This window comes from Echinops telfairi, unplaced genomic scaffold, assembly GCF_000313985.2.
Source record: "Echinops telfairi isolate 266 unplaced genomic scaffold, ASM31398v2 ScPeMD7_30;HRSCAF=105, whole genome shotgun sequence".
In the NCBI taxonomy this organism is placed as follows: Eukaryota; Metazoa; Chordata; class Mammalia; order Afrosoricida; family Tenrecidae; genus Echinops; species Echinops telfairi.
In genome coordinates, this window is record NW_022103927.1 from 3,004,515 (window position 1) to 3,031,795 (window position 27,281).

At 54.6% G+C, this 27,281-nt stretch overlaps 3 protein-coding genes and 1 long non-coding RNA gene across 5 annotated transcripts in view; 2 read left to right on the forward strand and 2 right to left on the reverse strand.

Annotated features, from left to right (window-relative positions):
- The window catches only part of CLEC17A (C-type lectin domain containing 17A), a 25,322-nt gene extending 15,583 nt beyond the window's left edge, over positions 1-9,739 (reverse strand). The window contains exons 1-11 of the mRNA XM_045289697.1: positions 9,697-9,739; positions 9,474-9,545; positions 6,206-6,238; positions 6,072-6,122; positions 5,439-5,480; positions 5,209-5,250; positions 4,275-4,415; positions 4,134-4,196; positions 2,501-2,596; positions 2,142-2,293; positions 1,935-1,945 (exon numbers count right to left, since the gene is read on the reverse strand). Coding sequence (XP_045145632.1) covers positions 1,935-1,945; positions 2,142-2,293; positions 2,501-2,596; positions 4,134-4,196; positions 4,275-4,415; positions 5,209-5,250; positions 5,439-5,480; positions 6,072-6,122; positions 6,206-6,238; positions 9,474-9,545; positions 9,697-9,739 — 746 coding nt within the window. The remainder of the gene's footprint in view (positions 1-1,934; positions 1,946-2,141; positions 2,294-2,500; positions 2,597-4,133; positions 4,197-4,274; positions 4,416-5,208; positions 5,251-5,438; positions 5,481-6,071; positions 6,123-6,205; positions 6,239-9,473; positions 9,546-9,696) is intronic.
- A 2,183-nt stretch (positions 9,740-11,922) lies between these two features.
- On the forward strand, positions 11,923-15,247 carry NDUFB7 (NADH:ubiquinone oxidoreductase subunit B7). The gene is made up of 3 exons (XM_004715480.2): positions 11,923-12,098; positions 14,824-14,992; positions 15,076-15,247. Exons 1-3 carry the CDS (start codon positions 11,987-11,989, stop codon positions 15,206-15,208), a joined length of 414 nt encoding a protein of 137 aa, XP_004715537.1. The 5' UTR covers positions 11,923-11,986; the 3' UTR covers positions 15,209-15,247.
- A 96-nt stretch (positions 15,248-15,343) lies between these two features.
- The window catches only part of TECR (trans-2,3-enoyl-CoA reductase), a 24,447-nt gene continuing 12,509 nt past the window's right edge, over positions 15,344-27,281 (reverse strand). The window contains exons 2-13 of one of the 2 annotated variants that reach the window (XM_004715481.2): positions 17,941-17,991; positions 17,343-17,394; positions 17,040-17,084; positions 16,851-16,954; positions 16,652-16,767; positions 16,462-16,567; positions 16,296-16,368; positions 16,167-16,210; positions 16,020-16,077; positions 15,858-15,946; positions 15,685-15,730; positions 15,344-15,597 (exon numbers count right to left, since the gene is read on the reverse strand). In XM_004715481.2, the coding sequence (XP_004715538.1) occupies positions 15,470-15,597; positions 15,685-15,730; positions 15,858-15,946; positions 16,020-16,077; positions 16,167-16,210; positions 16,296-16,368; positions 16,462-16,567; positions 16,652-16,767; positions 16,851-16,954; positions 17,040-17,084; positions 17,343-17,394; positions 17,941-17,991 (912 nt within the window). In that variant the 3' untranslated portion in view covers positions 15,344-15,469. Of the gene's footprint in view, positions 15,598-15,684; positions 15,731-15,857; positions 15,947-16,019; positions 16,078-16,166; positions 16,211-16,295; positions 16,369-16,461; positions 16,568-16,651; positions 16,768-16,850; positions 16,955-17,039; positions 17,085-17,342; positions 17,395-17,940; positions 18,142-27,281 lie in introns of those variants that run through there. The other variant, XM_045289766.1, reaches the window with a different exon arrangement.
- Positions 19,724-27,281, forward strand: part of LOC123521642 — a 22,979-nt gene continuing 15,421 nt past the window's right edge. Inside the window, exons 1-2 of the long non-coding RNA XR_006680031.1 lie at positions 19,724-19,915; positions 24,006-24,134. This is a non-coding gene — a long non-coding RNA (uncharacterized LOC123521642). The remainder of the gene's footprint in view (positions 19,916-24,005; positions 24,135-27,281) is intronic.

The following is a 27,281-nucleotide window of genomic DNA, read 5'->3' on the forward strand; positions in this document are numbered from 1 at the left end:
AGGGCTCATGAGGGAGGGAGGAGGGGGAGGGAGGGGAAAAAATGAGGACCTGATGCTGGGGGCTTAAGTGGAGAGCAAATGATGAGAATGACGAGGGCAATGAATGTACAAATGTGCTTTACACAATTGATGTATGTATGGATTGTGATAAGAGTCATACGAGCCCCTAATAAAATGATTAAAAATGATTAAAAAATAAATAAATAAAAATTTTAAAAAATAAAAGTAAAGTGAGTTGTGGAATCACAATCAGTTCTAGTGCTCCCCCAACCCTGACTGTAACTCTTGATGAGAGTGGAAAGTCTCATCTTGCTCCTGCAAAGAGACTGGTGGTTTCAAACTGCCAGCCTGGCAATTAGCAGCCCGATGCATAACCACTCTGGCACCAGGGTGAACTTGAAGAACTTGCTCATGAAGATCAAGGATTGCAGCCTTCAGAAGGGACCACAATTCAATGTAAAGACGACCAAAATCCTCACAACTGGACTACTGTGTAACAAACATCGTGATCAATGGAGAAAAGAATGACGTTGCCAAGGATTTTGTCTCGCTTGGCTCCACAAACAATGCTCATGGAAGCAACAGACAAGAGATCAAAAGACGCATTGCATTGGGTAACTCTGCTGCACCAGACCTCTTTAGCGTGTTGAAAGCAAGGAGGTTCCTTTGAGGCCTAAGGTGCGCCCGACCCGAGCCATGGTGTTTCCAATGGCCTCCCTCTGCTGCATGGGAAAGCTGGACACTTAGTAGCAAGACCAAAGAAGAAAGGATGCTTTTAAACTGTGGTGCTGGCAAAGGATATCGAAAGTGCCATGGCCTGCTAAAGGGACACACAGATCTATTTTGGAAGCAGTACAACCAGAATGCTCCTTAGGGCCAAGGATGGCGAGACTTTGTCTCATGGGATCACAGAGACCAGTCCCTGGAAAAGGACATCGTGCTTGATAAAGTGGAGGGGCATTGCAAAGGACGAAGACCTCCGGGGGAAGGTCAAGATGAATTGACACTGGCTGCAACAACAGGCTCAGAGAGAAGACCGTGGTGAGGCTAGCACAGGACAGGGTGATGTTTCCTTGTGATACTTACAGTCCATGTGCGTCAAAATCTACCTGACGGCACCTAACAACAATTAGGGTTCCCTACATGCACAGGTTCATTCCAAAGGAAACACGTTTAAACACTTCACTGTGGTTCGTGGGTGTCTTCAGGGAAGTTCTCTTAGCAATACACCTGTCTTCGTCTGATGAGGGTGCCTTCAAAAAAGGTCCAGTCAAAACCAAGGGCATCTTCTACGTGAGTGACGTTCAAGCCAGAGCTGTCAGCTCAGAGGGTGATGGCAACTGTTCAGAGTGGGGGTCTGGGGAGGGTATTCCAAAGGGGCCATCTGATATATTTTCTCAAAGGACACGGGACAATCACAGGGTCTTATTATGAAGAAATTTTAAGAAAATGGAAACTTGCAAGGTCAAGAAAAAAGCTGAATAATTTGTTCCCCCTCATCAGGACAATGCACCTGCTTATTCTTCAAGGGTAGCAAGAGTTAGCCTACTAACATTTCATTGAAAACCTTACCGCGTCCACCCTAGGGCCCTAATCTTGTCCTTCCAAAGGGCAGAGAGACCGTAACTGGATGAGTACGTTCTTAAGGTTAAGGACAGGGAGGTTGCAGAGAAATGGGGAGATAACAAAAGGGGGAACAAGAAGGAAAAATAAAACGTTCTAAAATTGATTGTGGTGATGATTGCCCAACTTTTTAACATATTTAAACCGTTGAATTATATATTACGTGATTACATGTCAATAAAACTTTTTTTTTAAGGCAAGAAAGAAAGAAGGCACTGCCTAAGAGATAGGCCTAATTATGCCCACATTAGAAATGGAACCAGGGCTTGGAGAACATAAGTCATTCCCCAAGGTCACAACACAATGCGGACTTGAACTCCAGCTGGGGGAGATGGGGGGCAGGGCACAATCCACTGAAAGTCTGCATGATGCTATCACCTTAAGTACTTGCTATTAGCGTTGTTAGTGACTCAAAAGCAATTCCGTTTTCTTTCCACTCAGGGCGGGATGTGTGACTCTTGTAACAGAGGGCAAAGCTAGCCTTGCTTAGTCACAGGGGCACAACGCAGACAGCTTACCTGCTCTGCATAGCTATTGATGATGACCAGGTGAGAATAGTTCTCCAGGCAGAACTTCCGGGCTCCCTCCCATGACTTGGTGCTTAGGGAGAAGTAGTAACACTTGTCCTCAAAGGAGAGCCAGCCTTTCGGGCAGGTGATCTTGCTATAATCTGGGGATAGGATCGGATTTTGTCACGTTGGCCTCCGAGCCAGGGCTGTGGCCATGGCTTGCCCTGTGCAGCCGTCCGCAATGTGCATAGTTCAACTCCAGAGTGCACGATGCACAGAGAAGACCCTGAACATGGCCCTCATGGAGTTTAGGCACTGTGCGAATTCTACCGTGTCCCTTTCTAGGCAGTTACCCAAGTTTCACTCACCTAATAAGCCCCGAAGTTCCACCAGGGACTGGTCAGTGTCAGCTTTGATGCGCTCAATGTCCTTCTTCAGGCCAGCTAGCCCTGCCATGCCAGTCACTGTCACCAGAGATGGGCTTGAGGATTAGAGACCCAGAGCCCTCACCTGCCCACCCACCTACAGCTGACATCAGATACATCGGAGAGAAAGAAGCAAGAGCTCCTGCCCCACCCGTGTCCGACAGGGTGGCATTAAAACTCAAAAAACAAAACAAGCCAATAAGAGCCCATGCTCAGTGCCCAGAGGGGACGCTAGGGGAGCTCAGAAAACAGCATAATCCATGGGACTTGCAAGACTAAGTGGAGTGGCTTCCTGGAAGACGTGGGCTTTGAAGAACAGTGATTCGGTAACTGTGAGAAGAAAAGTCAAGGTGCAGAGTACAGGGTGCAGAGACAAGTGGCTGGGGGAAGGCAAACGCAGCAGAGATGGAGGGGAAGGCCAAGCAAGCTTGAGCTCAAAGGAAGGTGAGGTCAGATGGCTGGGTCCTTGAAGGCCAAGCCATATGTTTCTCGTTGGACTCTGGGCACTGAGGAGTCCTGGATGGGTTTGCACAAGAGGTATGGGTTCGGGCAAGTGGAGAGGAGTCATGTCCAAGCTTCACTAGTCATAGTGAACTCCAGTCCAACTGAGAAGACAACTAATGTGTGGCCTTCCCTCACACACTTAACCCTCCTCCAGCATTCCCTACCCCATGGGGGAAGTGAAGCGGGGGTGTCCCTCCATCACCCAGTACAGAAGCAAAAGTTATCCTTGATGCCCCTCTCTCTCGCACCATATCACTCCCAGTCCACTCTCAAAGCCTGTCAAATCTACCTCCTAAATTTCTCTCTCTTCCACCCACTTCTCTCCATTCCCTGGCCACCCCCTTTACCCAAACCACTGCCATCCCTCCCTTATCCCACTCCCTTGTCTTTGTCAGGCTGCCTCCTGCCACAGGGCCTTTGCACATGCCTAAGACCCTCCACTACTCACAAGGTTAAGTCCTCCCTCAGCTGCATCACTTCTAAGGAAACGCTCTATGGCCCCTCAAGAGAAGGGAGAGAACTTCTGCACAGAACCAAGTTTGGAAGGATTAATACATCTCTCTTCGGGCCAGTCACCAAAATTTGGAATTTCATACCCATTAGAGTGATGATTTGATGGATGGTTATCGATCCATACCAGCACTGTCTAATATAATAATGATGTGAACTCTATAGACATAATTTTTATAACCATGTTTTTAAAGTTTAAAAAAACGATGAAATTAATTTGAAAGCGATTTTTTACTTAACCACTGTATTCAAATTGTATCTTTTCACTCTGTAAATAAATGCGATACATGAAAATTGTGCGCACTTTGTCCGAGTCCGTCTTTGGACATCCGTGTGCATGTTCTACTTACATCTCCACTCAAACTAGCCACCTTCCAAGCGCTCAATAGCCACACGTGGCTCGCGGCAATCATATTAAACAAAGCGCATGCACGCACACACTGCACATGGGCACAAGGAAAAAGGTTGTTTCCCTGTATTCCCCATCCTACCCCCAGCACCTAACACACACACAGTAAGTGCTCCACACGGACGGCCGGACAGAATGACTGGAACCACTCACCGTTTGCTTGCCAGCTCATCTGCTGAAAGGTTAGCATCCTCAGTTCTTCTACCACTGCCTGGTCTATCAGAAGTCCAATGTCAACCCGGGTCATCTCTCATCCTACACCCATCTCCCACACCCCATCCTGGCCCCACTCACACTTGACCAGGGTCACAGCCAGGCTGATACACGCCAGGAGCAGGGAGACCACCAGCAGCATAGAAAGGCACACCAGGAGTCTGTCCTCCAAGCAGCGCTCCAGGGCTCCCGGCTTCTTGTTGATCCAGGGCACTGAAGTGACTGTGGAGGGGCAGAGAGCAGTGCTTTGAAGAGTCAGGAAGAGACCCTTGAACTTGTCTCCAAGAGGAGGCCCCGGAGCTGTGGAGTCATAACTGTGTCGCCAGCCCGAGCCTCTCAGGGAGAACAAATGTCAAAAGGCCCTGAACGCTCATGGACGTTTACTGTACACAAAGCATGGCACAGCAGCCTTATCATCTTTTGGGTGATGATACTCAGGACATGGGTGAAAGCATTATTACCGTTTTTCACACGTAAGACACATGATTGGCTAACAAATGATAGTATGAAACAGAAGCACATAAATTGAAGTGACATAAGGAGAGAAAGATGTAGACACAAATCCAATTTTCAATGATTACAATATATAAAAATGATCTAATTCATTAGCATCCAAGAGGTTGGCCAATTGGTTTGGTTTGGTTTGTTTGTTTGTTTGTTTGTTTGAAGACCATGACACAAAGAGTGGGGAAAGAGAAACGGTCAGTCCCCTCCCATGCTGTTCCCTGCCCAAAGCAATCAATGGCTCTTGCATCCGGGCATCAAATGGTACCCATATCTTCTTCGAGCGGGAGGTTGAGCCTGAAGAGTACCAGACAGACCCTAGTGTTGTACATGTCTCATCTCTTCCAAGCCCCGAGTCCTTGCGTTCTGACCTAGACTCGGTGGGGAGCAGCTTTTGAAAGGGGGAAAAAAATTCCTGCTGGCCCCCTGTCTCACCCTAGGAGCCACAGGTGTGAATCAAGTGCTCTGTCTAATGACAGAAGAGACGAGGTGCACTGAGAGAAGAACTTACTGACAGGGAGTGGCTGCGATGGAGAAGATTCCAGTTCAGTCCCTGGAGAAAAGAAACGTAGAGAGGTTTATGTAAATGTTGCAAAAGGCTCTATCGTCCAAAGGTCTCTCTCGCTCTGTCTCATCTTTGTTTGCGGGTCAGAATGGGGGAACGGAGGAGGGATGGGAATGGACTGTGACCCCTTCCAGGTGGCCCCCTCAGACTCCTCAGAGCTTCTTTCCACTACTCACCCAGCTGAAGAGCTGTGCAGGAGACAGGCCTGAGATCTAGCCCTAGAAGGGGTTAGAAATAGAATGGCATGAAGAGCAGGTCTGAGGCCAGGTGTATTAGTCTGGGTACTTTGGAGAAACAAATCCACAGCGACTCACGTACAAGAGAGAGTTTTATGTAAAGAAAATGTGCATCACGAAAACATCCCAACCCAATGCTGCCCAAGCCCACAAGTCCAACATTAACCCATGAACCCAACACCAGTCCACAAAGTCCTCCACCTCACAAAACAGAGACAATGATGCCGACTGCAGGAGGAAAGCTGAGTCAGTGAACGAGTAAGCATCTCAGCACTAGCAGGGGTCTCCACACGGCTGCTCCAGCACCCAGGGCTGCATCAGGGTAGATCCATGCGGCTTCTCCTTGGGGATGTCTTGTAGGAAGTCAATCTTGCAAGCTGAAGCAGGGAACTGCTAAGGCAGCTGCACCCGGTGCAACCATCACAAAACAAGAGACCCAAGAACTAGAAAGGCGAGGCTCACCACCCATTTATCCCTCCGCCTTTCAATTAGCCCCACATGTGATTATCGGCCAGCCTGGCACAATTAACTAACTCACCAGGTGAGCCAGAACATCCTGACCCTAACTCTCACCTGCCATCTCCTGGGACTTGCAGGAAAGTGAGGAGTTCTTCATTTTCTTTCCTGAAGAGGGAGGAATGGTTGCTCAGCCACAGCTGAGCAAAGTCAGTACTGGGCCGCGTGTGCCCACCCCAGCCCCAGCTCACCTGCCCGTGGAGGCCGTGGTGGAGCCACGGAACCTGGAGAAGAGAAGCTCAAGGTTAAGATTGAAATGGGACTAGGGGGGGATACAGGGTCAGGCAGCATGACTAGCTGTCCTGGGACTTTGCTGGGTTTTCTGCTTTCCAAGAGATAAACAGAAGAAGAACGAAGTCTGGGGGGAGAGAAAAGGTCTGTTAGAATGTTTTTTTAAAAAAAATTTTTTTTTCTCCACATGAAGGGATAGGGTCTTGGTTACCTGGACTTTCCAATGTTCTCTAACGAGCTCTGCTACCTGTACCACTGACCGTTTTAAAGATACCACTTATTAAAATAAATAACTATTCCACTTGTTTGTGAAATAATTTCTTTTAGAATGGGTATTGGTACTATATGACATTGAGAGGTTCACAAACAATACAAGATTAGCTCCTGCATAAGGCTCGAGATGAGAAGGGGGGTGGGGGGGAGTTGCTGACGCCAAAGACTGATGTAGAAAGAAAATGGTTGGGAAGTAATGATGGCAACATATGCACAAAGGTGCCTGATACAATGGATGTGTGGATTGTTGTAAGAGCTCCCAATAAAACGATTCATTACAATAAAAAAATAGAAATAAAATCATTTTTTTAAAGACCCAGAGAACCTTAACTGAGCAGTGGCCTGAGCAACTGGCTTCGAGGTAACATGCATTAGAGTCCATTAACAAGGACAAAGGCAACCCCCGCGACGCTGTTTTTCCCAGGTCGCTCTTCTGCATCCTTGCATGTAAGCATTAAGCATATAAAACCCCACCCCACAGCTGTATGCTGACCTCTCCCTCGGTGACTTAGTGTGCCCCTGCCGTCATGGGAATCTCAGCACCAGCCTCTGTCTCTAAGCTCCCTAATCAAAGCTGGAACGGATCCATCTGGCTACTTTCACCTCTCTTTTGAGAGGGCACAGTGGAGGATCCTACCCTACCCGTCCCCCTCAGAGCCACCCCTGCCACTGTCCCAAAGGGTTACCACAGGCATGCACATCCCTGCAGAATTTTCATTGTGTTGCTAATAAGATTGGGTAGACCATTCCTACTAATGACCCCAAATTTTACTTTTGAGGTCTTGAAAAGTGTCTTCCTTGTAGAATTTTCATGTCTAGCACTCTTACCACACTGGCACGCAGACATAGCCTTTTGTTTTTCCTGTTTAATCAATCAGTAAGTGATTTTTCTCCTTCTGAATCGAAGATTTATTTTTGAAGCTATCTACTCAATATCTCAATATTAAATAAAATGTCGTCTAAAATTGAGCTGGTAATTTGAACTCTCAAATATAGTTATTCCTACACCAATATCTTTGTCATCATCAAAGGCATGGACTTGTAAGTTAATAAGTGATTTTCGTAATATAAAATTCTGCATCCCAGGAAACCCCTCAGTTCTGAGAACACTGGGAATGCTGGTCACTCTAAATTAAAGACAGTTGGGTTGGGGGGCGGAATTGGAATGGTGATGGGAATAAAAATGGGGTGCAGAATGGAGTTGGAGTTGGAGTTGGGATGGGAATAGGGAGGGGTTGAAAGTATGATGGAGATGTGGGTAGGGTGTGAGACAGAATGTAGTCAGAATGAAGAATGGAATCATCGCTGAGTTTGGGAAGGAAGGAAAAGAACTGAGTTCAGTCGTAGTTGAGATGGGGGTAGTAAGGGGAGTTGGGTTTGGGAATGGAGATGGGCATAAGGCTGCATTTGGGATGGAGAGGGCCCTGAACGTGGGAAGGTGACCCTGACGTTGGAGATGGGGTTGGTCTTGGATTCAGTTTGAGGAGGATGTGGGGGATAGGGTTGGAGGTAGACACAAAGCAAACAGCAGAAGGCAGTTCATCTCTTACTTCATGATAACCCCCTAACACAGTAGTTCTCAACCTTCCTAATGCCATGAAACCCTTTCATACAGTTCCTCATGTGGTGGTAACACCCCTCCCACCCACACTCATCCCCCCCCTACCCCACCGGACCCCCCCACCAACCATAAAGTTGTTTTCGTTTCTACTTCATCACTGTCATTTTGCTACTGTTATGAATCAGGCGATCCCTGTGAAAGGGGCCACGGCCCACAGGTTGAGAACTGCTGCCCTAACAGTTCTGGAGTCTCTCAGATGGCCCCACTCTGGACTCAGAGATGGGAGACACCACATAGGACAGCCACTCTCCAGGGGAGCTGCCTGAATGGCTGGGCCCCGGGCATCTCATGGCTTCAGGAGTCCTGGTGAGAGCTGACGCGGAACATTCTTCCAAACTTACATTTTTTTCAAACCGTTTTATTGATACTTCATCCACATGTCATACAGCTCCAGTGCGTTCATGTCAAGAAGAGTGGTACATATGACCACCGTCAGTTCTAGAACATTTTCTTCTTCCTTGTACTCCTCATTATGCATGACGTTTTTTTCAATTGTGGCAAAAATAGACACAACAAAACACCCTCTAATTCAACTACGTCTACATGCATGGTTCTCTTCTTCATGTTGTGCAAACATGACTGATATGCCTCTCCAGATTGTTCCACCACCGTCAACATAAACTCAATGCACCCTAAGCAAAAACTCTTCCTCCTTCACGCACGGTTATCACTGGTCAAGTTTGGTTTCTTTTTAAGTACTTGCCTTGATAGAATGCTCACATGTCATGTACTTCCATAGGTAAATCACTTTTTTAAAAAAAAGTTGTAGATACAGCATCACCATCGGTTCTAATGTTCCCTGAAAAGTTACACTTTTCTGTCTACTCGGCAGACGTCATGAGTTCTAGGCCAGGCCTTTAACGTGAATGCACTGAGCAAACAGCACACTCACAGTTCCTCAAACACGTCAACTTTTCATGCCTCAGGGCCTTCACAACAGGTGTCCTCCTCGGCTTGTCTTTCTAACTCACCCTGCCTGTTTCTGCTCCTCCTTCCAGTTCCACTCCAATGCCCCCCCCCTCACCAAAGCCTCGCCTGGCCCCCAAACCTCTACCACTCCAGGCAAAGCCCTGAGTGTCCCTTTGAAATTCCCCTACCCCTTGATCCCTTCCATCTTGGCCCTTTTCATCCAAGGCTGTGCCCAGAACCTCCTCCCCAATCAGAATGGGTGAAGGATCCAGACAAGGATGCTCTTGACACTGAAGTGGCTAGCATGGGCTGGAAACATGGAAAACTAGCTGCAGGCACAATCCCCAGCCATGGCCCCTAAAGATCCTATTCTCCAAGCCTCCAGCCCGACTTTCTTCCACCTGGCGTCACGGAAGCCCTCTTACCTGGCTTCGGAGGAAGGTCTTTGTAGGGTGGTGTCATGTTCTCATAGTCATCCTCCTCCTCCTCTTTCGATCCTTCCAGGAGAGAAGTAAGTCAGGGTATAGCCCCTTCCCTAGCCCATCCCTGAGGTCCTGACCTGCCACCCAGCTATACCACAGTGAGGCTGCTGTAGCCTGGATCCTGACCACCACCCAGCAACACCCCCATGTCTGATCAAGGTTATACCTGACATGCCTGAGAATCCAGCGTTAGTGTACACCGTGCACATGGCTGAAGCCAATAAAGAGAGCCTGAGAAGAGATTGCAAGAGTTTGACAGCGTCTACCGCTACCCCTCCTCCTGCAATGTCTGGAGCCTCTCTCAATTCCCTTTTCTTATAAAAGACATGCAAATACAACCTGAAGGGAAACTCCCACCAGTCTCACCCACCCACACACACTTGCCTCTTCCCCGGGTTGTATTTCTATATCGCCAATCAAGTGCCAAGTGAAACAGATGGATAAACTCCTTTACCCATGGAAGTCTCCATTTAACCAAGAGAGACAATAAGCAAGTAGAGATACACACAAAGAACAAAATAGCTTCTGATAATCACAGAGCATGATAAAACATAAAGCAGGGCAATAGCATAGGATGAAGACTAGTGTCGAAAAGATGATCAGTAGGGCCTCCGGAGAGCAGTGACATTTGTAATAAGATGTTAAGTGCTAAGTACACCTACATTCCAGAGAGAAGTTCTAGATATCGGATCAGTTATCTATCTAGTAGTGACCTGAAACTGGTTGTACATCCTTCATAGGCCACACCAGGACTCCATGTGAAAACCCCACTAAGAGAACTGGGCTCTACCTCAAATTCACCTGTTTGGACTTACAGTGGAAACTTCATAGTGTGAGAAGAGGCAGATGCGTGCTATCCCAAAGGTATACAATTGGCAGTCAATCGACTTTGGTTCAGATCTCTTGTCTTGAGGGTACCTTGTTAGTCTAGGTTGACTAGAAAAACAAATCCAGAGACACTCATATGTGTGTAAGAGTGAACTATATCAAAGAGCAATTGTACAGCAAGAAAACATCCCAGCCCAGTCCAGATCAAGTGGATAAGTCCGGTATTAGCCCATATGTCAATACTAGTCCATAAATTCCTCTTTAGACTCACACAGTCATGCAATGATGGTGAATGCAGGAAGATCACAGGCCAGTGGGTGGAAACTCCTGTGGTTCCAGCGGTGGTGGAAGCATCTCAGCGTTGGCGTGGGTCTCTGAGTTAGTTAATTGTGCCAGCCTGGCCGATAATCACATGTGGGTCTGGTTGAAAGGCAGAGGGATAAATGGGTGGTGAAGCCTCGCCTTTCTAGTTCTCGGGTCTCTTGTTTTGTGATGGTTGCATCGGGTGCAGCTGCCTTAGCAGTTCCCTGCTTCAGCTTGCAAGATGGATTTCCTACAAGTCATCCCCAAGGAGAAGCCACATGGATCTATCCCGATGCAGCCCTGGGTGCTGGAGCAGCCATGTGGAGACCCCTGCCAGTGCTGAGATGCTTACACGTTCACTGACTCAGCTTTCCTCCTGCAGTTGGCATCATTGTCTCTGTTTTGTGAGGTGGAGGACTTTGTGGACTGGTGTTGGGTATGGGTTAATGTTGGACTTGTGGGCTTGGGCAGCATTGGGTTCGGATGTTTTCGTGATGCACATTTTCTTTGCATAAAACTCTCTCTTATACGTGAGTTGCTGTGGATTTGTTTCTCCAAAGTACCTAGACTAATACAGTCTCCATGTGGCTCCTCCAGTTCCAGGGCTCTAGCTGCATCAGTGTAGCTCCATGTGGCTTGTCAGCAGGAAGATGAAGCAGCGAGAGTCCCAGCCTCCAGGGAGGAAGACAGGAGTTCCCAGAATCCTCAGGAGAAGGCCATGACCACACAGAGGCCTCATTGGCTATGACCTGATTGACAGGCTAGAATCTACCCCTTGGCAAGTTGACAGATTATGTAACTGCCACAGGACCCAATGAATTGTGGCCCAGGAATACCATATACTTATTCTTTTAATGCCCTCCCCCCACCCCCATCACGTTACTATAACTCCGGCAGATGTGGTTTTGCTGCTGTGAGTATATATTATTGTAAGTCCAGCAACCACCATTGTTTGTGTAAATAGTGTTCAGTCACTTAAGGACTTTCACTTGGACACCAGCTTCGGGATACCAGGACACCCCATGCAGGTGGCGTGCAAGGAAGGCAGCCCGAGCACCCATAAGGCCCAGCCTCAGCGCCGCCGCTTCCTGCCCCAGCCAACAAATCGGGGACCTCCGCACCTGTCCTGCCTTCATCCGGCCACCAGGTGGCGACGAACGCCATCCCAAAGCTCCCTTCAACCCTCTGCCGTTCGTCGTTAATAGCGTCTCTATGATTACCTCTGGCAGCCTGCGCAACCCGGAAGCCGCGCTAGCGGAGGACGAGTGCTTCCGGGCTGGAGCGAGGTGACCTACGCTGCTGGGGGAACCGCGGCGGCTGTGACCATGGGGGCCCACCTGGCCCGGCGGTACCTGGGCGATGCCTCGGTGGAGCCTGACCCCCTGCAGATGCCCACCTTCCCGCCCGACTACGGCTTTCCCGAGCGCAAGGAGCGCGGTGAGGCCCAGTGCGCAGGCGCGGCCCCCAGACGCGGGACCCCCGAGCCGTAGGGTCAGTCGGGCTGGGCTCGAGCCTCGTGCACTTGTCTCCAGGCTCCGCCGCAGCCTTGACCCGAAAGAGCCCAGAGGCACTGTCCCTGCCTGGGTGGGGGATGCGAGGGCACGGCCGCGGGGGCCCAACCGCAGTTGCTTTTTTTTAATGTGATAAAAATCCCACATTGGATCACATCCCAAGTTGGGATACAGCTGCTCTGTCTTCAGAGCCTCGTGGTGCGAACTGTGGAACCAGACAGGTCTGGGGGCAAGAGTCTGAGGGGTCAAGGAAGGCTTCCAGGAGGTGGAGACCGGGAGGGGGTCGAATAAGAGTTAACCCGGCCGAGAGGGCCGAACCTTCTAAGCAGGGAGGGACGGAGTCAGGTGAGCTTTGCCAAAATGACGCGCTGAGTGAGCAGTGTATGGAGGCGGAGACGGCAGGGGGTTGGAGGGAGCCTTGGGATGGGGTGCTATAATCACACTCTCCGCCAACCCCGCCCCCACTGCCCATCACACGTCGCTTTCCCCACAGCTAGTTCTGCAAACACCTACAGCCTGTTTCCTTTTCGTGGTTGGCTAACCCATAACCTTGGTGACGCCCTGCTCGCCTCTCCTTGACTCCTGCCCTGAGCTGCTGCAGAGGACAGGAGAAAGACATCCCACCTGGTCACTCTTCCTAAGGTCCAGCCTTCCTGTTACACTTGGCTAGTCCTTCACACTCCCTCCCTCCCCAGATTCCACCACCTTCTTCCTCCCCCTTTTGGCATCCTTTGTTATTTATTCTTAATGCAGCCAGAAAATAGCTCTTACGGGTATCTGGCACCCCCCTCTTCCTACTCAACCCCAGACCCTGGCTGCCCTCCTGTTACTCTAAACCTGTGTCCCTGCCCTCCTTGCCCTCCGCTCATCCACCCCAGGGCGCTTCTCCATTCACCTCTCTTGCAGCTTCAATGGCCCCCATGCATGTGCAAGGAGAACTTTCTCTACCCTTTTAAAAATCACCTCCTGGGACTATACCTGTCTCACCTCCTTTTAGGTGTACACAAGGAGGCCGACCACACAGCCTGTTCTCGGCAAGTTGCTTTTGTATGCAATTAATTGATCGCAAGAGCACCAATCCTGGACCAAGCCCAAACTGGGCACTGCAGATTCACCAGGCTGCCTTCAGGGAGCTTGTAGTGGGGAACAGCAGGGTGCCGGCGGCGGAACTTGGGGAGGCATCAAGGTTTCTGGTGATGGCCCGTTGCTCCCTTCCTTGGGCACTGTGGATCTCCCCTGCACACATACATCCCACCTCACCAGCAGCTCCTTCACTGATCCCCTCCCCTTATATATGTTGGGGTGCCTCAGGCCATAGACCTCTCCAGTCTCTACACACTGTCAAGGGAACCTGGTAGGCTGCCTGCTTACATGCCTGCCAGCTGCCAAGTGGGACTCCAATTTGCAGCCAAGCCCTCAGGCCACCACCACCACCCCCCAACTCAACTGGACTGATGATCCCCCTGCAGCCTGCCTGCTGTGCACCAGTTTTAACACACATCCCACACCCGTCAGCTCTAAGCCATGTACGAATACATATCTCACATGAAAGGCACTCTGCTCACATGATAGGTTTCATGCCGGCCCACTAACCATAAGGTTGGCTGTTTAAACCCAACAACCCTCCAAGGGAGGAGGACACCTTCCACTTCTGTCAAGATCTACAGCCCTGGAAACGCACAGGAGCATTTCTATCCTGACCTATAGGGTCACTGAAAGAATGAGCTCAATCTCCCTAGGTGTAGTGCGGTGTTTGCACACACACACCCCACCCCCACCCCGGCACGCCATCCCCTCCTGTCCTGGTAACACAGCTCTGCTCTGCTCAAGGTTTTTCTTGCAGTAACACTCTCCCCAGGCAGTCTGCAGGGTCTCTCCAGTGGGGCCGGCTGCATCATTTCATATCAGTGTCCTCAGCTGGCAGCTTCCTTCCCCAGTAATTAACGCCGCCAGGTCCCACGTTCTCCGTGACCCCTCTGTCAACACTCCCAAGTCACTCTCCCTCGCTTACTTTCCTCCCAAGATGCAGTCCGGATACTGCCCACGCCATACCCCCTATACCCTGCACACAGGTGTGTGGCTGCTGGACTGCCTGACACAAGAGCAGGTGGACCGGGGCAGGTGGTGGGCACACAGCATGCAACTCAGAAGTGGTGGGCAAAGGCACCAAACCATGAACGGCCAAGGGGAGGCACACACTTGCAGTTGTCAGGGCGGTACGGTCCTGACATCGAGGGTGGCAAATGAGAAGTGTGTTTGGCAGCGGGAGGGGGAGCTATTAGAGAGGCCAGAGGCTGAGTGGGGTCTCTGGCCAGACCGTCATCCCTGGGCTTCCAGTGGTTGTCCTGGGCGGGGCTTACTGGACTCTTGCTGTAGCGGGCCTGTGGAGCTGGCCCAATACACAGGTGAGGAAGGCAATGCTGAGGTACAAAGTGATGTGCCAGGTCCACGCCCTACGCCGTGCCTGGTGCCCCCAGAGAGGCCGTGGGAGATCATGCAGAGCCCAGTTCTCTGGGGCGACCTGTGACCCAAGACAAGGACGACTTTGTAAAGCAGCACACAACCCCGATTCACCAGACCTCGCCAAGGGACACCCCTGAGTGGGTTCCTGGGGCCCACTGAGCACCAACACCCCTTGCCTGCTCCCGCAGAGATGGTGGCCACGCAGCAGCAGATGCAGGACGCACAGCTAATGCTGCACCAGCGGGACTACTGCGCCCACCACCTCATAAGACTGCTCAAGTGTAAACGTGACAGCTTCCCCAACATCCTGGGCTGCAAGCACGAGCAGCACGCCTGGGACTACTGCGAGCACCTTGAGTGAGTGCCGACCCACCCACCCGCTTCCCGACCCACCCACCCCTGCCCCGCAAGCCTGACCACCCTTCTTTCTTCACCCCTAGCTATGTGAGCCGCATGAAGGAGTTTGAGCGGGAGCGGCGGCTGCTGAAGCGGAAGCAGCGACGGGAAAAGAGGGAGGCGGCCACAGCCAGAGGACAAGGGGAGGGGGAAGTGGCCCCCGAAGTGGCCCTGTAGGGACCTGTGGACCAGTCAAATAAAGATCTCTAGATCTTACCCCCTAGTGCTGCCTGGCTGTGTGGTAGTGTCCAGGGTAGGAAGGGCAGTATGGTAGTGCCCACCCGCCCCCAAAGAAAACACGCTGCGCCCATGTCCAGCTGGCAGGTGGGTTTTATTCCAGGTGCTGGAAAGCTGTGACCACCCCAGTCCCTCGCCAGTATAACAGTGAGGTGGGGGGACAAGGGTCTGGCTGGAACCAAGGCTGGGGCAGCGGCAGGCTCAGAGCAGGAAGGGGACGATTGGCGAGCGCAGGGGCGGGTAGTTGTGGAACTCCTTCAGGTAGCTTCTGTGCTTGCCCTTGGCCCAGATGGTCATCTGGATGAAGCCCACCAGGGAGAAGAGAGCCACTGTGGGAGCAGAGCAAGGTTGTCAAGTTGTGGGGGGTGGGGACAGTCAAGAGGCAGGCGGGTGCTGTAAGGGAGGGGCTGGCTCACCTGGGAGACACTGGGTCATGATGGTGAAGCCAATCCAGGAGCCGACCTATGGTGGGGCCATCAGGGAGGGTGAGTGTGGTGGGGTAGGGACACGGGGGTACAAGCAGGGAATGTCCCTGCCCGGGCCTGCTGCTGGGGCTGGACCCTCCACATGAGAGCTGGGAAACCCTCACCTCGTAAGTGTAGTTGGGGCAGGACACCAGCAGGAAGAGCCACGTGAACGGATTCTTGGTGGGGAAGGGGATCTTCCTGGCCTTGGACCCTGGTGGGAAGGACCCAGATGAGTGAGGACCAGCCTGGCCCCCACCCCAACCTGTCCCCCGATGACTACCCACCTGCTGGCCGCAAGTTCCGCAGGGCCATGTGGATGGAGAAGTTGCCAAGTTGGCAGATCTGTAGGCAGAGCAGGCACGAGCTCAGAGCTGATCCCCGTCCAGCCCCAGGTCCTCCCAGCCTTCATGCCTGGGCCCCAGCTGTCTTACCACAAAGATGGCAAGTGCCAGCTTCACCTGCTGTGCTCCGTGGGCTGCAGAGGAAGCAGAAGGGGGCCATGAGAGGGGGCTGGGCCCAGGCGAGGGCAAGGCTGGTGGGGGCGGTGTAAAGCCACTTACTGGGCGGCGTGTAGAGAGGGTGGTTAATGTAATAGGCCATCCAGGCCGCGAAGCCCCAGTAGTACGTGCAATTCTGAAAGACAGCGGGCATGGCACAGGTGGGCCTAGGCCTCCGGGGGCGGAGCCCCAGCAGGGATAAGGGGCAGGGCCACAGAGCCGTGCTCACCTTGAAGATGTTGCGGAGGGGCATGGTGCCGTGCGAGAAGCGGTGCACAAAGATCGTCTCCAGCAGACGTTTCACGTAGTGGAATGAGTGGCAGATACAGGCGAGGCTGCGTGGGGTGCAGCAGGCTCAGCAGGGCCCATTGGGCCACCCTAATGCACCCCCCACCAAGGGCCCGCAGTGCCCCACTCACTGCACCACTGTGTGCCGGCTGGACGTGAAGTCATATTTGTGGCCGTAGATGAAGGGCACCCGGAAGTAGAAGAGCAGGTAGATGAAGAGGGGCCCTGCATACTCTGTCAGGAACACCTGTGGTAGGCAGACCAGGTGAGTTGTCCCAACAGGGCAAAGGGGGGAGGGGTGCAGGAATGGGGGGCCCCACCCGGACTCACCGTCACCCAGCTGATCTGGGCCCCGAGGTCCCGGAAGTAGAGCGTGGCCGTGGTGCCCACAGGCAGCTTCTGTAGAACATCCTCATCCTTCAGGGACTTACCCTCTGCAAAGAAGCAAGTGGCTCAGGGCTGCCCAAGTCCTCCCCCACTCCTGGAGGCGGCGGGGCGGGGCGGGGCAGCTGTACTCACTGGGGTCCAGGCGGAGGGACTGGCGGGCAGGGTACCACTGCGGATCTGTGGGGACAGCCAGTGCCAGTTACAGCATCCACCAGGCCACAGCCCAGCTGCCCTCTGGTCCTGGCTCCCAGCTCCCCCACCCGCCCACTCTGGGCAAGGTCTGAGGCCTGTGTGGTCCCAGGACACAAGCCCGCAAAGCGTGGAGAGCAGGGAGCCCAGCAGGGCGTTCCTGCTGGCAGCCACACAGAACGGTCGACCGCCTGGTGAGCCCTACAAAGCCAGCGATGTTGGGGCAGCACGGCCACCTTGACTTACGGCTCTTGGTGAAAAGGTTCTTGATCTCTGCGATGGTGGCGTGGGGTTCCACCTGGGGAAGCACAGGCCACAGGGCCCTCAGCCAGGGCCCCTCCTGGCCAGGGCTAAAGGCCTAAGCAGCCAACAGTTCAGGGGGTGGTCACTGTGTGGTCAGGGCCTGGGATGCGACAGGAGCAGCTGAGGGCCCTGCCAGGAAGTGAGCAGGCAAGGGGTCTGGGGGCTCCATTCCCACCCAGGCGGTGACATTCTGGCTCGGCCAGCTGGTTTAGTAGTGCTCAACCTTGCCTGTCCCCTCCTCTCCACCACACCTAAAATGCCCACAAGGAAGCCCACAGTCCAGTCTTCCCCACAGACCTCCTTGGGAGGACCCAAGCCCCATCCCCAGGCCTGCCCGAGGCAGCTCCTTCCCAGGCCGCAAAGCTCTGTAGGGTCCCTCCCCCTCACTGCTGTCACCACCAGACCACCTGGGTGAGGGGCTGCCACAGGTGTCCTGCAGGGGAGTCAGGGGATCTGGAAGGGCTCCCCTGAGCCAGGTGACTGCTCCCCAGTTCTGGCTAAAGCCACAGGAGGGAAGTGGGGTCCCGGATCCCCGTCCTACCTTGTCCAGGAAGCACAGCTTCTCCCGTGTCTTCCCGTCCAGGATCTCCACCTCGAAAAAGAGAACAGCCTTTTTAGGTTTCTTGGCTGCCTTGGGGGGTGCGGGCCAGGGGAAGCAATTGAGGCCTGGGGGGAGCCCCTGGCTGGCCTCTCGGGGCACCAAATTCATGTCCATGCCCCCCTCAGCACTGGCACCAGCCCTGCCTGTTCCACTCCACACCCGCCGCAACCAGTGACCTAGCTGCCGCCCGTCGGCCCCCACCACAGACCTCCCCACTGGACGCAGTACGGGCCAGCGGCCGATCAAATTCTGCCTCAGTGCTGGAAGGGAGCCCGGGCCACCCTGCACAACCAACCTCCCTGCCAGCTGTAACCTGAGTGGCACTACCACCTCAGCCCGGCTAAATATAAAACCAGCCCAGACTGAGCCCCGAGGGGCTGTGCCACAGGCCTCCGCTGGGGGCTCCCGGGGCCAGGCCACCCACAGAGAAGCTGCTAGGGGGGTTCGCCCTTGGCACCAACCAGGGCCCAGGGCCCACACCAGGTCCAAGGGGCTGCCCAGGCCAGGGGGAGGGGACAGGAAGACAGCCACTGGGCCTGGAGAAAGCCCAGCTATTTTGAGAATCCGCGAGATACATCATCCGTTTCCCCTCCTGAGCTCTAAGAGCCACTCTGGATTACTCTGCTGGTGCATCTGTGTTCCCAGGGAGGTGCTAGATTCCTGTGTCATTGGTGCACAGCGCTCCAGTAAAGCAGAAGCAGGAGCCGACAGGCACCCGGCAGAGCTGAGGTCTCCATCCCTGTGCAGCAGCCACCCCACAGCCCACTCAGCCCGTTCCTCTCCAGGTCCCCCCTCAGGCTGGTTCCAGGGTGGGTTTCCAGATGGGTGGGCCCAGCATCACACCCAGCTCCAGGCCTGAAGGTCAGGTCCCAAAGGCCTGAGGACCACAGCAGGCTCCTGGTAGGGATGGGCTATGCAGGCAGGCCCAGATTTGCTCCCCAGCTGTCCAGCAGTAGCTGGTGACCATTCTCACTCATAGGACTCTGAGTGAGCCCTTGGGCAGACTGCCCACCCTGAAAGGGGCTGGGCTAAACAGCTAAACACAAACACGCGCACACGCGCAGGCGTGCATACATGGGGTTGGCAGTGGAAGGTGCCGCCTCCTGTGAGCGGGTTGTGTGGTGGCAGCAGAGACTTGGTGGGGTACTCAGTAGCTGCCAGCTGTCAGGACAGGTGCAGGGAGGCCCCATGGGCACCACGGAACGGCCCCTGCCACAAGGCAAGCATGGCTAGGATCAGGTCTCAGCTCCCCTGCGGGTCACCAGGTTCCTGCCTGGGCATGGTGTGTCTGCCCATGGGCAGCCATGAGACAAGCAGGTCATGCCAGGAACAGGCTCTGCCAGCCAAGAAGCCCTCAGGACACCACCTACCAACCCCCATTTGAGAGCCCACTGCCACCTGACTGCCGGGGCAGGGGCCCTGCGTGCTCAGCCCCTCTGAGCTGCAGGGTAACGGGGCTGGGCAGAGAGTGGGCCCATGAAGGGAACCTGCAGGCCCCAGCAATGGGGCTTGTGGGTGAGGGCAAGGGTGCAGGCAAAGGAGCTGGAAAGGGGTTGGAACAGCAGCCCTGGGCACCTGGGACTGCAGGTCTAATAATAGCCCCTGGGCCCGGTGGGCAGTACCCACACTTTCAGAGCCCATGTGGCCCACAGGCCGGCACCACCAGCTCCACTGCTGGGAGTGGAGCCTCAAGTTCCTGCTGAACCACTCAACAGCTTAAAATACAACCGCCCTGCCCGCCAGCTGCCGGGGGGAGGGGTGAAACTCTATCCTCCCCCCTCTCCCCCAGCCCAGACACCAGCCCAGGGTCCATTGGGGGCCAGGCTGCTGGGAAAGGGAGCTGCAGCAAGGGCCGGGAGGGGGCCAGAGTCAGACAGCGCCCAGCCTGAGGAGGAGCCGCCCGGGGCCCCAGGAGGTAAGGTGGCCACAGAGCCAGCACCCAGGGATCCAGTCTGCTCCTTCCCTTTTTCTGCCCCAGAGCCCCTGGACCCAGCCGCCTTCTACTCCCACAGACTAGCAAGCTGGGGCCTCATGGTCCATAGGGCCTCAGTCTGATCTTTTTACAAGCTCCTAAGTGCAGGGCATTAATTCCAAATAAACGGTTAAGAAAAAAGGTTCTGGAACAGAGAACAGCAGGTCTCCATCAGGCCCATCACCGGAGACCCTGAGGTGGTGGGAGGGGGGACATCTCATGGGCTCCATGCCACCTCACCTGAGGAGGGCTGGGGTCAGAGGGTGCCAGCGGCAGGGCAGGCAGTGGACTCAGATCCTGAACCTGGACCTGGGGAGTGGGTGGGCTGTGGGCAGGCAGCAGTGACAGGCCTTCCTGGGGGTGGGGAGGTCCCCACAGAAGGGAAGAGGGACAAGGGGTAGGTACTATGCTCCCACAACTGGGGGAGAGGGGGGCCACTGAGCATTTTCCATCGGCACTGTGAGGGCAAGCGGGGTTGGTCATCTACCCAAGGTGTGTCCCAGTGGCCTGAGGGACACAATGGGCAAGCAGAGGACAAGGACATACAGGCGTCCTGGGCTGGGGCATGGGCGGGTGGCCTGTGATGACAGTGCCACTAGCCGGGAAGGAATTCTCCACCCAAGGCCTGAGATTCCAGGGCCCAGCCAACAGCAACTCGTGGTAGCATGAGGTCAGACTAGGGCCTGGAGCCAGGGGGCGGGTGGTGCCCCAGCCCACCCACAGAAGGGGTTCAGGGCCAATGACTGTGACCCCTACCTATAGACAGGCCCCCAGCCCAGCAGGTGTAGCTGATAGAGCAAGAGGAGCAGGAGCCCCCACTGACCCCACAAGGGGGCTCCCCTGAGTCCCTTGGGCCCTCGGATGTTCTCTCAGGGAGGCCTCCCTGACCATCTATTCAAAAGAGCGGCTGTGTCCCCAGAGACAGAGCCTGCTCCCGAGTGGAGGTCTGTGTTCTCCCAGTCCCCGTGCTGTGCTCTGGAAACATCTGGGAGGGCACCTGGGCTTGTCTGGCTTCAAAGGGGTTCCACTCCCATCACTACACACACCAGGAGCCTGCTGGTCACACCCATCCCCACTTGTCCCCCAGGCACCTCCCTCTGCACAGCCTGTGTGAGCTAGAGCCAGACCCTCCTAACTCCGTCCTGGGCACCCCTCACCAAGAGAGAACGCAGGCAAACTGGGCCCCAGGGGCTCTAGCTGGGCTGCCGTCCTTCACTGGTAACTCCGCCCCCTGTGGAGGGGCCCCATACTGATGGGCTAAAGCTGCTGGGCCCTCTGAAGCAGCACTCCAGAGCAAGGGCAGGGGGAGGGCCAGTGGCAGACCAACCTCCTAAGCTGCGCTCCCATCCGCCCCCCCCCCTCCCCCCGCTGAGGCCAAAAAGACTGCAGCCCTAGGCAAGTAACCCAACCTCTCTGGGCCTGCTAACCTCTCCCCTGAGTCATGGGTATTCCCGCCTAGTTGACAGGATCGCTCTACGTGCAGATGATGGCAACAAAACTGAGAACGCCTCCTCCTCACCCAACACCTAGTCACCCCTCGTTTTGCATTTACAACAACAGTAAAAGCTCTAACATTCTGCACATTAATGACATTATGTCTGGCAGCCAGGGTGACCCTGGCTGTGATGGCTAAGGTTTAGGGACCCACTGGCTGGGACATGCATGAATCGTGGTGGGTGGGCAGCCGTGCAAGGAAGCTGTTTGGCAGCTATGTAACGATAGTCATCCTACGCTTGGTGATCTGATGTGGCCATCCTCGGTAGGAATGTTCACGCTGGTTTTTACATAACCAGCTGGTGGGTGTAGGGTACATCGCTGCCATCAAGGCTGCCATCAAGCGGATTCCAACTCACAGCAACCCCACGGGTGTAGGAGGTGAGGGCCCTGGGTACAGCAGAAACCAACACTATTAAGAATAAGTGTTATCTGGCAAACACTAGCAGAACAGCATGGGGGGAAGGGGGCACTGGCTGAGCACTCATGTCCTTCCCTAAATCCTGACTATGGCCATGAAAAGGTGCCCATCCACAAGGCACAAGGCCAGAGAGCAGGAGGAACTGTGCAGCCCTTTCCCCACCTGCCCCAGGGCGCTGCTCAGGAGCTCTAACAGTCTACAGCTCTGCTGCCAGACAGAGGGCCGACACACACCCCTGCCCCCAATCACTCCACGTGTGCACCGGGTGTGGTCAACCTCCATCCAGGCCTGCAAAGCTCTCTGCTGCCACCTTGTGGCCGTAGCTGCCTTCCGTAGTTGGAAGAGAGCCTGCAGCCGCCTGCCTCCCAGGGAAGGCCAGGTCCCAAAGGCTGCTGGAGAGGGGGCTCAGGTGCAGGGTGGGATGGAGAAGGACAGTCTGTCAAGGTCAGTCCTTCAGGCACTGCTCCAGGTGTGGGGACACAGCAGGGAACAAAAGAACCCATTGGCAACGTCGAGGGTACAAGCCACATGCATACCTCGGGGAAGCCAATTTCAGACAGTACAAAGGCCCTGATGCTGGACTGTGCCTGACGAGACCCTGGTAGCACTGTCAGTAAGCACTGGGCTGCTGACTGCAGAGTTGGTGGTTCAACCCCACCCGCCAATCCACAGGAGAAAACTTGAGGCTATCCGTTCCCGTAACAATTCACAAAGACTCAATCGATGGCAGTGGGAGTTGGTAAGAGACAAAGGGAGGTGGGAGGAGGTGACAGGGCAGGTTGTGCAGGGCACATGAGCCACAGGGGGGGCTTGGGCTTTTTACCCCAAGTGACATGAGGAATGGGGGCAGGTTGTGAGCAGGAAGGTGCCCTCTGCATCAGGGAGCTGGCTGCACTGGTGCAGAGGCGGGCGACAGGGCTGGACTAGGTGGGGTCAGTGAAGGGGTGAGACTGAGCAGACAGGGAAGCTGGCAGTGACGTGACCCTGCTGATGGTTCACAGTGCACCGGGTGCTCTGGTGGGAGAGGGCTGAGCCAAGCAGGAGGCCGTGTCTAGTAGGCTCCGGGCTGGAGGAGCTGACACTGGGGGGGATGGTCGGGCAGCCACTGCACACAGGTCCAGCACGGTGGCCAGGAGCCTGGTGAGGGCAGGGACAATCACTGCCCCCTTCCTGCTCCAGCCATAACTTTTCCCACAGCTGCCAGGGCGGCCCCACTCAGAGGAGGAAGTAGTGGTACCCGGCAAGACACAGGCTCTGGTCAGCTAGCTGTACATCCAGCCACAAATGCGAAGGCAAGGCCTTCCTCCTTCTCCCCCTCCCTCCTGCTCCAGCAGGCACCTGGCACGACCCCGAGGGTGCCTACTCAGGCCTGCAGGGAAAGTGCGTGCAACCCGTGGATACAAGTCCCGCGGGGCAACCAAGGAGCCCAGGCAAAATGCAAAAGACCCAACAAACCCCCAGTCAGCCAGCCTTTGGCCAACTCCCTGCCCCACCCGTCAATCAGCCCCCAGCCAGCCTGGCCTGGCGGGCAGTATGGCTCCCCGGACCAAGCACTGCTTGACCACATCCTCCCTTCCACTTTCCAGAAATACCCAGTCACACTGCCAAAGCCAGGGTAGCTGAAAAGACCTTGGGTTCAGCTGCCAGGAAGCCAGCACAGGCTACACCTGCTCAGCCAGCAACCCCTCCCTCCCACGGGTGGCAGCTCCACTCTGACCTCCTTTCTCCAAGAGGTCCAGAGAATAGCTGCAGCCTCTAGGAGCTTGGGAGGGTCGGGGTCCTTTGGCGTGCCCACACCAGGCTGCTCCGCCTGCTGGTAGGAGGCAGATAGGGTGCGGGGTTCAGAGGCAGTGAGGCAGGGACCTGGAGCGCCTGGTACCGCTGTCCCTGCTAGCGGAGCCCTGTGCTCAGTGGGCCCAGACCATCAGGCACCTGTGTGTTATGACCACAGAAGACTGAAGATGGCGGGGGCACTGGGCAAACCCAGAGGGGCCAGGAGTAAGCCTCCAAAGCTCACATACTCCAGGACGCTGGGGCAGAACCCTCAGAACTGCATGGTTGAGATAGGAGGGAGGGCAGAGCTTTCCCTGACACTGGCTTTGACCTCGCCCGGCCCAGGACCCCTGGATGACAGTCAAGACCTGACCCTGCCCTTCAAGGCCCCGAGTCGGGCCAAGCTGACCAGCGGAACAAGAGGAGCGTGTGCAGCCACTGCCCCAAGTGAGGAGGCCCGACCCCCAGAGGCAGGTGAGTCCCTACCAGGAGCTCGCCCTGGATCACCCAGGAGCAGGTACCTAGGCCTGTCCTCGACAGGAGCTATCTCCTGAATGACCACGAGTCCCCTTTTTATGGATGAGGAAGCCGAGGCTCGCTCACTCGCCCCTTTAGATGCTGGCTGAGCACACTTAAGAGAGCACTAGGAAGGGCCCCAGGGACCCAGGTGTGGAAGGAGACAGACATCCCTGCCTGTGTGAAGACGATTCAGTAACACCAGAGCATACTGGTAAGTGCCACGTGCCACAAAGAAAAGCCAGCAGGAAAGGGAACAGGAAGTGGCCAGGGCAGGGTGTGTAGGCGCACACCGAGTGACCCAGTGGACCTCCTGCCAGGCCCCGCAGGGAGTGAAGCGAAGAGCTGGGGGCAGGTAGGCAGCTGGGGAGAGCATTCCAGGCAGGCCCTGGGGTGAGGACAAGCGTGCACTCAAGCAATAATGAGAAGGCTGGAGCCGAGTGAGTGAGAGGGGGCAGAGAGGCTACAGGGGGGTGCATGCAGGGTACTGGGAGCACTTTCGTTTCCACTCTGGATGTGCTGGGAGCCAAGGAAACTCCTGAACTGTGCAGGGTGGGGACCACCTGGGCTTGTGAAAAGGTCCCTCTGGACTGTGAATAAGGTGGAACCAGGGATGAGCCTGGTGGCACAATGGTTACACATTGGGGTGCTAACCTCAAGGTCAGCAGTTCTAAACCACCAGCTGCTCCAACGAAGAAAGCAGGGGCTTTCTACTCCTGTAAAGAGTTACTGTCTGGGAAACCCACGGGGGCAGTTCTACACTGTCCTACAGGGTGGCTATGAGTCGGCATCGATTCAACGGCAGTGAGATTGGTTTTCTGATTTTGGAAGGAGCCCAGGAAGTGCTGTGGCAGTAATTCTTTTGGCATAAGGGTGGCTTAGACGAGGGCCCACAAGCCCACTGTACTCCTCCGTCGCCCACTGTTACACTCCTGGCAAGCTAAGAAGGGGCTCTTATAAATAAAAAAAGGAAGAAGTCAAAAGGAGACTAACACCAGGGGGCTTCAAGAAACCCATGGGAAAACGCTATTATTCCTTCATCCCGTTTTTCCACCAGCTTTTTGAAGCCCTCATGATGCCATGCGGTGAACGCAATGCCAATGTGGGTGTTGGTAGTTAGGTCTTCCTGGTGCACGGCCACACTCCCTGGCCGACAGAGCGAGCTTCCACGGCTGCCTTCCAACTTGACTGGCAGAGCTGAGCTGCTGCCACAGACCCATGTGGCCCGTCTTTTCTCAGGACAGAACTGCGATAAAACCTGAAGACAACATCACTGCCAGCCTGTCCTCGTTAGCCTTCCTTGGGCGGCTATCCAGTTGGCTGACCCCCAGCGGCCCCACGTGGGGAGGCTACAAATGCGCTCCACTGGGTTTGCAAGGCTGTGGAAGCCGTGGAGCTTGTGGAAGCCACCTGCAAGGCCTTACCTCTGAGGGAAGCTCGACACGTTGGCTGCCGTGCCGTGCCCCTCGTTTGCCAAGCCCTGGCTGGCCACAAGGGCTGGCAGTGAAGGTGTTAAGTCCAGAGGACTTTAAAGCTGAGCTCAGGATTTGCTGACTCTGGGCAAGAGGTGTGAGGGAAAGGGCCCTGAATAGTTTGGGGGCTATTGGCTGGGAGGCTGCAGGAACCACCACTAACTGGGGACAGGAAACCTCAGGTTTGGGGAGAAAGAGCCCACCATTAGTTTCATTAAAATAATGAGAGACCCACTCCCTCACCCTGCCCGCACTCCTGTAGGGGCTGAACACAGAGATGAGCACATGGCTTTTGATTCCAGTTCTTCTAAAGCAGGGTGGGGACACGTCTGGCCCTGGAAATCAATACCAGCTAACATCACACAGCCCTCAGAGAAGCCATTCCAGCCATTCCAGTCTCAAACCTGCCATGTCGGTTCCAACTCACAGTGACTCCATGGGACAAAAGAGAGTTGCCCCGATGGATGTCTGAGGCTGTAAGCCTTTACGGGAGTGGAAAGCCTCATCTTTCTCCCAAGGAACAGCTGATGGTTTCAAACTGCTGACCTTGTGCTTAGCAGCCCAAGGCACAACCCACTACACCACCAGGGCCCCATCACATTAGGGGTGAGTTAATCAAATGTTTGATCGGTATGGCCTGAGAATAATGTTAGAAACATCCAAGTGGCCCTTGGCAGAAAAAAGGTTCCCCACCCCTGCTCTCATGGAATTTGGGAAATCCTCTGTACTTCCCGCCGACATGTTTAAGTGGACTTATTTTTTGCACCTGAGCTTAATTGCTGCCAGAGACTTTCTGGCCCCTGCAAGTTGATTTAATATGAACATGCATTCCCATTAACCATTGTGTCAAGCCAGTTCCGGCTCGTAGCGATCCTCTAGGACAGAGAACTGCCCCCCGGGCTTTCCAAGGGGATATACTCTTCGTGGAAATAGCCGGCCACGTCTTTCTGCCATGAAGTGGCTAGTGCACTGAAATCACTGACCTCTCCGTTCGACGTGGAGCATGCGAGTCACCATTCTTGCTACCAGGGCACCTTCAAGTATTTAACGTCATGGTTAGGTGCCATCCAGTCGGCTCTGACTCACAGCAAGAGACCCTCCGTCCAACAGAACACAGCACTGCCTGGGCCAGCAGCCATCCTCCGTGGTGGCTCAGCTTACGCCCACTGCTGCCACTCCTGTCAATTCATCTCACTGAGGGTATCCTCTTGCGCTGCCCCTCTGCTTTACCCAGCAGGATGGCCTTCTCTAGGAACTGGTCTCTGCGGACCACATGTTCACAGTTCGCGGCAGCCTCACCACCTTTGCTTCGAAGGATCGTTCTGGCTGTACTTTTTCCAAGGCAGATTTGTTCATTCTAGTGGCCAAACCAAAAAACCAAACTCAACGCCATCAAGTCAATGCCGACTTATAGCAACCCCAGAGGGCAGGGTAGACAGCCCCTGTGAGTTTCTGAGACTGTAACCCTTCATGGGAGTGGACAGCCCCGTTTTGGGTTGGGTTTTTTCCCCCTATCTGGTGGTTTCAAACCACTACACCATCAGGGCTCCTATTCTTCTGGAAATCCTTGGCATATTCCATATCCTCTGTCAACACCCTAATTCAGGGCACCAATGTTTCCTCAGTTTTCCTT

Excerpts from the sequence above, each read along its gene's own strand:
- NDUFB7 (XM_004715480.2), top strand. The coding sequence starts at position 11,987 with ATGGGGGCCCACCTGGCCCGGCGGTACCTGGGCGATGCCTCGGTGGAG. Across the intron at positions 12,099-14,823 it reads TCCCGAGCGCAAGGAGCGCG|AGATGGTGGCCACGCAGCAG; the intron begins GTGAGGCCCAGT and ends CTGCTCCCGCAG. Across the intron at positions 14,993-15,075 it reads GACTACTGCGAGCACCTTGA|CTATGTGAGCCGCATGAAGG; the intron begins GTGAGTGCCGAC and ends CTTCACCCCTAG.